At 42.4% G+C, this 12,305-nt stretch overlaps 1 protein-coding gene across 1 annotated transcript in view; it reads left to right on the top strand.

Annotated features, from left to right (window-relative positions):
- Positions 1-1,914: 1,914 nt before the first annotated feature.
- The window catches only part of LOC122929971 (dymeclin), a 231,439-nt gene continuing 221,048 nt past the window's right edge, over positions 1,915-12,305 (top strand). Inside the window, exons 1-2 of the mRNA XM_044283443.1 lie at positions 1,915-1,940; positions 2,531-2,664. Of these exons, the coding sequence (XP_044139378.1) occupies positions 1,915-1,940; positions 2,531-2,664 (160 nt within the window). The remainder of the gene's footprint in view (positions 1,941-2,530; positions 2,665-12,305) is intronic.

Below are 12,305 nucleotides of genomic sequence, written 5' to 3'. Positions count from 1 at the left end.
TTCTGCAAAAAATAAGCTCTCATAAGGCTATGTGAATGGGAAAAATAAAAAAGTTAGGACTATGGGAAGGCAGGGAGTGAAAAAACGAAAACGCAAAAAAGGAAAATCCCAGGGTCCTGAAGGGGTAAAAAAAATTTTTTTTAAAATAAATAATAAAATCATAGGTAACATAGTACATAAGGCCGAAAAAAGACATTTGTCCATCCAGTTCGGCCTGTCATCCTGCAAGTTGATCCAGAGGAAGGCAAAAAACCCCTGTGAGGTAGAAGCCAATTTTCCTCACTTTAGGGGAATAAAAATTCCTTCCCGACTCCAATCAGGCAATCAGAATAACTCCCTGGATCAGCGACCCCTCTCTAGTAGCTATAGCCTGTAATATTATTACGCTCCAGAAATACATCCAGGCCCCTCTTGAATTCCTTTATTGTACTCACCATCACCACCTCCTCAGGCAGAGAATCCTCTTCTATGTTTGTGTACAAACCTTCTTTCCTCCAGACGCAGAGGATGTCCCCTCATCACAGTCACAGTCCTGGGGATAAATAGATGACGGGATAGATCTCTGTACTGACCCCTGATATATTTATACATATTAATTAGATCTCCCCTCAGTCGTCTTTTTTCTAAAGTGAATAACCCTAATGCTGATAATCTTTCAGGGTACTGTAGTTGCCCCATTCCAGTTATTACTTTAGTTGCCCTCCTCTGGACCCTCTCCAGCTCTGCTATGTCTGCCTTGTTCACAGGAGCCCAGAACTGTACACAGTACTCCATGTGTGGTCTGACTAGCGATTTGTAAAGTGGTAGGACTATGTTCTCATCACGGGCATCTATGCCCCTTTTGATGCAACCCATTATCTTATTTGCCTTGGCAGCAGCTGCCTGACACTGTTTTTTGCAGCTTAGTTTGCTGTTTATTAAAATTCCTAGATCTTTTTCCATGTCAGTGTTACCGAGTGTTTTACCATTTAATAAGTACGGGTGACTTGCATTATTCCTTCCCATGTGCATAACCTTACATTTGTCAGTGTTAACCCTCATCTGCCACTTATCTGCCCAAGCCTCCAATCTATCCATATCCATTTGTAGCAGTATACTGTCCTCTGTAGTATATATATACAGTATACTGTCCTCTGTAGTGTATATATATGTATACAGTCTACTGTCCTCTTCCGTGTTAATTACTTTACACAGTTTAGTGTCATCTGCAAAAATTTATATTTTACTGTGCAAGCCTTCTACAAGATCATTAATAAATATATTGAAGAGAATAGGGTCCAGTACTGACCCCTGAGGTACCCCACTAGTGACAGTGACCCAATCTGAGTGTGTACTATTAATAACCACCCTCTGTTTTCTATCATTGAGCCAGTTACTTACCCAGATACAGACGTTTTCTCCCAGTCCGAGCATTCTCATTTTATATACTAACCTTTTATGTGGTACAGTGTCAAATGCTTTGGAGAAGTCCAGATATACGACATCCATTGATTCGCCGCTGTCAAGTCTAGAACTTACCTCCTCATAGAAACTGATTAAATTTGTTTGACATGACCGATCCCTCACGAAGCCATGCTGATAATAGGTAGATAAAGTAAAAAAAACACCGTGCCCATACCTGCACACACTGTTACCATTGCTGTTGCATTCACCCAGTGCTGTATATATTGGGGGGACTGTATCGAGTTTGTACCATTAAGAAGCAAAAATTTTTACTTTTTCCCCATTTCCCTTGCATTTCTTTTGCAAAAAGTGGGTGGCTCTGGAGGATGTGGGTTGCAGGCTGGACCTTACTGACTTCACAGTCTGTGAGCCTGAAAAGTGGCGCACAGTAGACCAGAATTGTACGCAAGTTCCCATGCTGGCCTTCTGGATTCCTTTTTCTGACGCACGGAAATTGAGCGATGCATCAGAATGATTACCTTAATAATTCTCGTATTGTATTTTAGCTGGGTTTGCTATTAATGGGGCTGTGTCATTTAATCCATCTGCGGTGGTCGCGCTTGCACACAATAGGAAAACGTTCTGGTCTCTCTGGTGGCCGGGACCAAGGGAGCGCACATAGGCTGGTGCTTTTTTATAGTATGCAAGCACGACCACTGCTGCTGGATTGCAGTGTGGTCATAAGCATGGAAACGAGAAGTGTATCATGTGATGGAAAAATGAATCCAGACAGAAAAGGAAACAATATGGACAATCACAATACATTAGTAAGTGTCTTGTATTAACTTTGTCAACATGATATATGCCACTTGCCAAAGTGACACAACCCCTTTAAGGCTAGCGTAAGAAATGCCAGTCTTAATACTTTACCCCTCTATATATGTCGAAAGAAACAACCCATTTATAAACTATTAATTTGCAAATTAAAGAAAATATTCAGCTTTTGTGCACTTTACCCTGAATAACAAATACTAATCTGATACTGTGACCTGTCCTGGGGATAGGCCATCATTATTTAAATCCTGGACAGCCCCTTTAAGGGCCTGTCAGGAGGTAGGTGTAAATAAAAGGTATTTCTTTCTTGCAGTCAACTCTTCATCTGGCAAGCCCACAACGCCCTATTTATAATCTGCTGTCTACTGAAAGTCTTCATCTCCCAAGTCTCTGAGGAAGAGCTGCTACTTCACTTCTCATATCAGAAGAAGGACCCTGGATCATATGGTGAGGATTATATATTCATGATTGTATATTTGTAAATCCGGTCTATATCTCCAATTTGAACTTTGTTTAGATTTAAGTCCAAAACTGTGTCCTGATGGATTGCATACACTTTATAGGGACAGAGCTCCAAATCCCCTACTTCCTATCCAGTCACAGTGATATAATAAAATTCTGTCTGCCTGTCACCACCACTAGGGGGAGCTTACTACTTCAAGAGGTATACAATTCACATTTACGCAATATAAAGGGATATTCCAGGATTTTACTATTGACAGGCTATCTTAAGGACAGGTCATCATTATCTGATCGGCGGGGATCTGCTATCCCACCGAGCATCTGTTACCTTGTAGCTTCAGTGCTGTAAGTACACAGCTTTCTTCACTGTGTGTTATATAGAGCTTGTAACTAAACGGCTGCTCCCATTAAGTGTGCAGTAAACGGCTCCCTCCACTTCACAATGGATGGAGCTGTGTGTCGTTCCAGTGACAGAGCTACAAGGAAACAGCTGCTCGCTAGGGGTTAGGGGTTTTCACACCCCCACCGATCAGATATCGATGGCCTGTCCTGAGTATATCAATAGTAAAATCTTGGAATACCGCTTAAGAGTATCTTTCATGTTTTTTTGTTTTTTTAAACTAATACCTGACTGCAGGAGATGCCATTGCCTTTTTTATTTTTTATTTTTTTATTGTCCCCCTCTGAGTAAGAACTGCTCATCTTCTCCCTGGCTGTGGAGCGGTCCGCTGCAATAGGACGGTGTCACAGCCAGGGACAAGGAGACACCCACTCAGGATAGCTGAGGTCTTCTCTAATAAATAGCACATTAGGCACCAGAACACTTGTCGGAGGGGACAATTTGAAAAAAAAAAACTCTTTAAATCTGCCTTCAGTAAGTTCCCCCTAGCGGTGGCAGTAGGTACCCAGAATTTTATCATTTTAAGCTGGACACTTCATGCAGAAAATCCCAGCTTTATCCAAGGTGGAAACTCCCACCCGACCCCTAAAGTTTCACTTTCCTAGTCTAAGATCTTTTCGAAGCCAGCTACTGCGCCCTGCTAGCGAGTTCAGCTACCGGCCATGAGGTATCATAGCGAGGTTGGCTAACTAGAGGGGTGGCGCTGTGTATATTAGTGTAGTAGAACCCCCCCAGGTCCACCTTCTGCCATCCCTGGACATCTCCGATCAGTGATACAACAAGTACCTGATGCTTTTCTGTACCAGATTTGCCTTGCAGCTGCTTATCTTCCAGGTTAATGGGCAGTTTGGGGATTATGGTTGCTTTATTTCTGTTACGGTACCTTTTAATCAGATAACGCACAGTGCACATTTACAGTGCTGGACGGAGGATACTGGAAGGATGATGGTCACACCAACCCAGTGTTAAATGAGCAACTTCAACTTTGCAGTTTGAACATCCCAGCTTCTATTGACTGCGGACGCTCTTTATCTGTGATGCAGCAGCCATCGTCTGCAATCCGAGTTATAGTGTAGAAATAGTGTTATTCCACAAATGATCTGCAGGTGGCAGTAAAACATGTGCAATACATAAGTGCCCTTTTAGAGATTGAGTGTTATCACAGGAAAACTAGGTTATGTTTTTCATTTTGTCTCTTTGTGCGATGAAGGATGGAGGAGCATTAGTGCATTCGGGGATTCTGTTGCATGGAAGGGAAAATAGATTCTTAAAGGCACCAGTCACCTCCTTTATGCTGCCCTCGCTGAGAAATCAGCAGTCTGTTATTTATCCTGCTCCTGAGAATTTACTGCTTAAAGCAGCTCTGTCACCGGGATCAACCCTACCCTACTAGGCATATAACCTGGTAGAGTTGATGACGCCAATTATGTCTGTCGGTGGTATGGTTGCGGAGAAAAATGAACTTTTATAATTATGCAAATTAAATATTGGAGCCTCAGGTGACTGGCTAATGCGGTTCGAGCACCGATCCAGCGACGGCCCTGGTGCTCCATAATGATGCCCCTCTGCTTTTCATCACTCCCCCCTGCCTTTAGATTGACAGCGCTAGACCACACTCATGTCCAGTGTGACCTGTGCACGCATCTTCACTCGGCGTGATGAAAAGCAGAGGGACACCATTATGGAGCACCAGAGGCATCACTGGAGCAGTACTCGAACTACATAAGCCCGCCTGCTGGTGCTCGAATAATTCACTTGCATAATTGTAAATATAGATTTTTCTCCGCAACTATAGCACCCACAACTATATCATTAGTTCTCTCCCTCAATCATCTGCAGAAGGGAGGGAGTGCAGGATATAATTTCCCCCCTGCACACTGCCTTGTGTGTGCTTTAGTCACTTTTTACAGCCTATGTGATCTGCCCTCCCTGAAGAATTAAATGCTTTCTCTCCTTTCCACATTCTTGTTGTGTACAACCTCCTCCCCCTCCCTGCTGCTATCTGTACCACTGAGAGAAGGGAAGGGAAGAGCAGAGAGCGCAGATACAGCCAGAAGCAGTGTGCTATTTGATCTTTGTCAGAAACAGCAGGACAGCCAGCAGTGTACAGGAGTTAAACTAACACTACAGCAGCAGTGGTAGAAAATTTTAATGAGGACTGTTTAGAGAGTTGTTTAACTTTGCATTTAGGATGCAGATGAGCAATAAAATGTCATTGGAAGGATGTTTGTCGCCTCAAATGAAATGTCCGAGACCTTTTTACCGATGACCTAACCTCTAGATAGGTCATCAGTATCTGATCGTTGGACGGCTGACATCTGGGACCCCTGCCGATCAGCAGTTTGAGAAGGCGCTGACACTGCAGCTTTCTCTAGGCCAGTGATGACCCGTTCATCGGTCACATGGCCTTGGCGCAGCTCAGCTCCATTGAATTGAATGGTGCTGAGCTGCGATACCAAGTAATGCCGCTATACTATGTACAGTACTGTGCTTGTTGAACTACTGCGAGCACTGATGCCTTCACAAATAACTGATCGGCGGGGGTCCCGGGTGTCGGACCCCTACTGATCAGATACTGATGAGGGGAAAACTCCTTTAAATTCCAATACTGCATATGAAGTCACTGTACATTTTCCATACAGATTAAAATAGTAAACATTTCAGTCCTGAAAAGGCTTTGAAGATGACGATGATGTTGTTGTACTGGTTTAGTAGACTCGTACGGTCTCCTACTTCAGTCAGACTCGTTTACAGCTAGGAAGTGGAGGGCGGGCCCCTTTCCCAGGTCACTTTATCCCATCCTGCAGAGAATAAGATAATATGTGGTACTGCTGGCTACGCACAGCGGTCCCGGCTCCAGCCACGGTCCCCGACTGTTTACATTGGGAGGATTTTGTGCTCCACATCATGTAAGAAATCAGCTGACCTCTAGCCGGTCATATCGTATTGTAGAGGAAATCCATGGAGTGCTCAGGGCGCCTTATTGTGAGCAGTACAATGCAGACCCTGCTCTATTAACTCTATTTACTGCTTGTGGGGTGATCTCAATTCTGCAATTCGTAATTTGTTTGCTTTCCTGTTGGGTAGCTGATTGTTTTGCTTGCTTTTTTTCATTTCCTTACATCTCGATAGAGTGTTGCTTTCCTCCTTGGCGCCCAGTGATGATATCGTCCAGAAAAAGACTCTCAGAAAGTTCTGTCTCTGGAATGACGCCATGTCTATAATGTCTCAGGGGCTGCCAGTGAGATCTGAGCAGGAAAAGATGCCTGAGCATGCATAGTTTATCTGTTTGCGGGAAAGCTGGGTGACTACCGTCACATACCTTAGAGCCATTGTGCTCCTAAATAGACCCCTTATGTTTTAGTAAAATTTAATCTTCTTTGCTGCTTCCCTAAAATATATATATATATATATATATATATATATATATATATATATATATATATATATATATATACGTGTGTGTGTGTATATATGTATGTGTGTGTGTGTATGTGTGTGTATGTATATATGTATGTGTATGTGTATATATATATATATATATATATATATATATATATATATATATACATACATACATATATACACACAGATATACAGTACAGGCCAAAAGTTTGGACACACCTTCTCATTCAAAGAGTTTTCTTTATTTTCATGACTATGAAGGCATCAAAACTATGAATTAACACATGTGGAATTATATACATAACAAAAAAGTGTGAAACAACTGAAAGTCATATTCTAGGTTCTTCAAAGTAGCCACCTTTTGCTTTGATTACTGCTTTGCACACTCTTGGCATTTTCTTGATGAGCTTCAAGAGGTAGTCACCTGAAATGGTCTTCCAACAGTCTTGAAGGAGTTCCCAGAGATGCTTAGCACTTGTTGGCCCTTTTTTCCTTCACTCTGCGGTGAGCCAGTTTCTTTGTAGCGCTTGATGGTTTTTGTGACTGCACTTGGGGACACTTTCAAAGTTTTTTGCCAATTTTTCGGACTGACTGACCTAAGTAATGATGGCCACTCGTTTTTATTTACTTAGCTGCTTTTTTCTTGCCATAATACAAATTCTAACAGTCTATTCAGTAGGACTATCAGCTGTGTATCCACCTGACTTCTCCACAACGCAACTGATGGTCCCAACCCCATTTATAAGGCAAGAAATCCCACTTATTAAACCTGACAGGGCACACCTGTGAAGTGAAAACCATTTCAGGTGACTACCTCTTGAAGCTCATCAAGAGAATGCCAAGAGTGTGCAAAGCAGTAATCAAAGCAAAAGGTGGCTACTTTGAAGAACCTAGAATATGACATATTTTCAGTTGTTTCACACTTTTTTGTTATGTATATAATTCCACATGTGTTAATTCATAGTTTTGAATATATATATTACACACAGTATACTATCCTCTGTAGTATATATACAGTATACTGTCCTCTGTAGTGTATATACAGTATACTGTCCTCTGTAGTGTATATACAGTATACTGTCCTCTGTAGTGTATATACGGTATACTGTCCTCTGTAGTGTATATATGTATACAGTATACTGTCCTCTGTAGTGTATATATGTATACAGTATACTGTCCTCTGTAGTGTATATATGTATACAGTATACTGTCCTCTTCCGTGTTAATTACTTTACACAGTTTAGTGTCATCTGCCAAAATTGATTTTTTACTGTGCAAGCCTTCTACAAGATCATTAATAAATATATTGAAGAGAATATGGCCCAATACTGACCCCTGAGGTACCCCACTAGTGACAGTGACCCAATCTGAGTGTGTACCACTAATAACCACGCTCTGTTTTCTTTCACTGAGCCAGTTACTTACCCACTTACAGATGTTTTCTCCCAGTCCGAGCATTCTCATTTTATATACTAACCTTTTATGTGGTACAGTGTCAAATGCTTTGGAGAAGTCCAGATACACGACATCCATTGATTCTCCGCTGTAAAGTCTAGAACTTACCTCCTCATAGAAACTGATTAAATTAGTTTGACATGACCGATCCCTCATGAAGCCATGCTGATATGGCGTTATTTGCATAGTAACACATTATTCGGTTGGATAATTAAAGGGACACTGACAGGGCCAATAAGCATATTGAGGTATATATATGGCACTACAGGTCTTATAATGGGTATTACAATCATATAAGTATCCCCCCTGTCCACATTATACATACAGTAAACTTAAAGTTTTATAACCTGCTCCAACGGTCTTCAATCTGCCCAAGGGGCGGCGTTTCACCTCTCTTGCGCCCAGCCAGCCTCCCCCAACTGCCGCTTTGAAGCGCCGCCCAGCTCATGAATATTCAGTTTGCTGGGCGGCTTCTGCGGTCCCCGCTCTGAAGCGCTTCGCTTAACAGTGCCCTGCGCATGCGCCGGATCTTGTGAAGTCCGGTACAGTAAGCGCCGCCCAGCTCATGAATATTCACTTCGCTGGGCGGCGCTTACTGTCCCCGACTTCACAAGATCCGGCGCATGCGCAGGGCACTGTTCAGCGCAGCGCTTCAGAGCGGGGACCGCAGAAGCCGCCCAGCAAACTGAATATTCATGAGCTGGGAGGCGCTTTAAAGCGGCAGTTGGGGGAGGCTGGCTGGGCGCAAGAGAGGTGAAACGCCGCCCCTTGGGCAGATTGAAGACCGTTGGAGCAGGTTATAAAACTTTAAGTTTACTGTATGTATAATGTGGACAGGGGGGATACTTATATGATTGTAATACCCATTATAAGACCTGTAGTGCCATATATATACCTCAATATGCTTATTGGCCCTGTCAGTGTCCCTTTAAAGCACATTTACAGAATCATGTCTGCGGCTGTCGGGACATGCTGGGAGTTGTAGTACTGAAAGGGCCAAAACTTTTCCCTGGAGCATTTCAGTCTTTTGTCTGCCTTGGCCCAGTTTCAAGTTTTGTGGGGCGACGGCTCATCTTCTCGCCCCTAAGCGCACACAGACAGCCGGTGCCCAGTTAATCGAGGTCATTTAGTCAGTGTGTCTGTAGTCAGGGGGCGCATGTCACGCTCTCTTTGTGCACCGCGCTGTATAAAACAACACACACAGGGATGTTATTCCTATCCCCCCTCCTTTTTTTCATTCAGGCCATTGAAGAATAAGGAGCCTTTGGGCAGCCCTTTCCCTCTAATTCTGGTATTTTCCTTACCTCCCTCTCGCTCCTAAGGGAGAATCCACTCTCTCAATTCCTATTCAGTTTTTGACAGCAGCGAAATGCTGATCCAGAGGAAGCGTCTTATAAAAAAAATCACTGCGGAGAACGAACAGGGGCCCCTGCGCTGCCAGCTTTCCACCGCAAACATTTTTTGGCAAAGCGAGCGGAGGATGGCACCCGAGGTCAGGCTGCGATGGGCCCAATAAGCGTCCGAATGGAAAAACTATCCGCTGAATCATGCAGAAAGTGTTACTGGATTAAATCATAAGACACAGAGATGTGTCAGGAGCGGCCGCCTGGCTGAATGCTCCATTTGTTTCCAGGGCACACATTGATCTTCTGTTAGGGAGCTGACACCAGTCTGAGGCCCTAATGGAAACGTTGTTATTAAATAGAAGCGCTTGTAATTGTACTGACGCCTGTGATACTACCCCCGAGCACTGCACCATATGACGGAATAACCTGGGCTTACCTGCCAATTAAGAACAGATTACTCTAAAGCCTCGTTCACAGCTTTGTGCCACCGCAGTACAGTAAAACATATAGATCATATGAGTGTATTACAGTACTGCGGCGGCGGCACAAAGCGCATGGCGTCATAGCAACCAAAGACGCCATGCGCTCCGGCACTAAGCAGGATGCCAGTCTGGTATCTCACGGACAGTGTTCCACGGATGTGTGAATTCAGCCTTAAAGGGCTTCTGTCAGCCCACTAAACCGTTTTTTTTTTTTGGGTTAATAATAATCCCTACACTGCGAGCTCCCTATACATAAGCTAAATATTCATTTTTGTTCAGTAGATTTTGTTAAAAAGCAATTTTTATAATATGTAAATTACCTTGCTACCAGAAAGTAGGGCGGCTACTTGCTGGTAGCAGCCGCATCCTCCTCTCATAATGACGCCCCCTCCGCTGTGTGATTGACAAGGCCAGGGAATGGGATCGTTCTCTGCTGGCCCTGTTTGAATTCAAAATATCGCGCCTGCGCCGTACCTGTCTTTAATCGGCGCAGGCGCACTGAGAGGCAGCCGCTCTCTCGGCCGCTCCATCCTCAATGCGCCTGCGCTGATGACGTCACATCTACACCCGGCGCAGGCGCTTTGAGGATGGAGCGGCTGAGAGAGCGGACGCCTCTCAGTGCGCCTGCGCCGAGTAAAGACAGGTACGGCGCATGTTTGAATTCAAACAGGGCCAGCAGAGAACGATCCCGTTCCCTGGCCCTGTCAATCACAATGCGGAGGGGGCGTCATTATGAGAGGAGGATGCGGCTGCTACCAGCAAGTAGCCGCCCTACTTGCTGGTAGCAAGGTAATTTACATATTATAAAAATTGCTTTTTAACAAAATCTACTGAACAAAAATAAATATTTAGCTTATGTATAGGGGGCTCGCAGTGTAGGGATTATTATTAACCCCAAAAAAAAAACGGTTTAGTGGGCTGACAGAAGCCCTTTAAGGAGATATTGTAGGCCATATCAGAGTAAATTAGAGTCAGAGGCAATTATAATGCCAGATCAGTTCTCTATTCTTATCTGTAGGGGGCAGTATTATAGTAGTTATATTCTTGTACATAGGAGGCAGTATTACAGTAGTTATATTCTTGTACATAGGAGCGGTATTATAGTAGTTATATTCTTGTACATAGGAGGCAGTATTATAGTAGTTATATTCTTGTACATAGGAGGCAGTATTATAGTAGTTATATTCTTGTACATAGGAGGCAGTATTATAGTAGTTATATTCTTGTACATAGGAGGCAGTATTATAGTAGTTATATTCTTGTACATAGGAGGCAGTATTATAGTAGTTATATTCTTGTACATAGGAGCTGTATTATAGTAGTTATATTCTTGTACATAGGAGCAGTATTATAGTAGTTATATTCCTGTACATAGGAGGCAATATTATAGTAGTTATATTCTTGTACATAGGAGCAGTATTATAGTAGTTATATTCTTGTACATAGGAGGCAGTATTATAGCAGTTATATTCTTGTACATAGGAGACAGTATTACAGTAGTTATATTCTTGTACATAGGAGCGGTATTATAGCAGTTATATTCTTGTACATAGGAGACAGTATTATAGTAGTTATATTCTTGTGCATAGGAGCAGTATTATAGCAGTTATATTCTTGTACATAGGGGCAGTATTATAGTAGTTATATTCTTGTACATAGGAGACAGTATTATAGTAGTTATATTCTTGTACATAGGAGGCAGTATTATAGTAGTTATATTCTTGTACATAGGAGGCAGTATTATAGTAGTTATATTCTTGTACATAGGAGCAGTATTATAGTAGTTATATTCTTGTACATAGGAGACAGTATTACAGTAGTTATATTCTTGTACCTAGGAGCGGTATTATAGCAGTTATATTCTTGTACATAGGGGCGGTATTATAGTAGTTATATTCTTGTACATAGGAGACAGTATTATAGTAGTTATATTCTTGTACATAGGAGGCAGTATTATAGTAGTTATATTCTTGTACATAGGAGCAGTATTATAGTAGTTATATTCTTGCACATAGGAGGCAGTATTGTTTATATGTATATTCTTATCCATACATACAGTAGATTTTTTATTTTATTTTTTTCTATTTCATCTGTAGCTGATGCTAAATAAATAAAAAAAATCGTCATTATTATGCTTTAGTAAATTATATTTGAACAATTTTGCTTTTAAACTTGATTAATTTTGTCAGATACTATCTTTTCAGTAAAAAGCAATGCGAATAGTGTCCTACTAGAAAAGGTCAGTGAGCCAAAAAGATCTGAACAGCCAGTGAGAGGGGCGATGTGTTCTCCTTTCGTGTCTGTTATCCTCTCCCAAGTGCTGCCATCTTGTCTCGTTCGCTCATATAATTTGTTCCGGACTAATATCATGGATGGTGAAATGCCTTGATGGGAACCCCTTGAGCTAACAACAAGTGCTGGGTGGCTGTATGGGGAGATGATGGAGATAATGATGGCAGACCACCCTTCTTAGCTGCGGGGTTCCTAGGATGCTCTTCACTACAGCTGTGTCATTTGAAGCAGTGGTCACCCTTTAAT

Source organism: Bufo gargarizans, chromosome 1 (genome assembly GCF_014858855.1).
Source record: "Bufo gargarizans isolate SCDJY-AF-19 chromosome 1, ASM1485885v1, whole genome shotgun sequence".
Classification (NCBI taxonomy): Eukaryota; Metazoa; Chordata; class Amphibia; order Anura; family Bufonidae; genus Bufo; species Bufo gargarizans.
The sequence above is the reverse complement of the archived record's forward strand: the minus strand, read 5'-3'. Positions and strand labels throughout refer to the sequence as shown.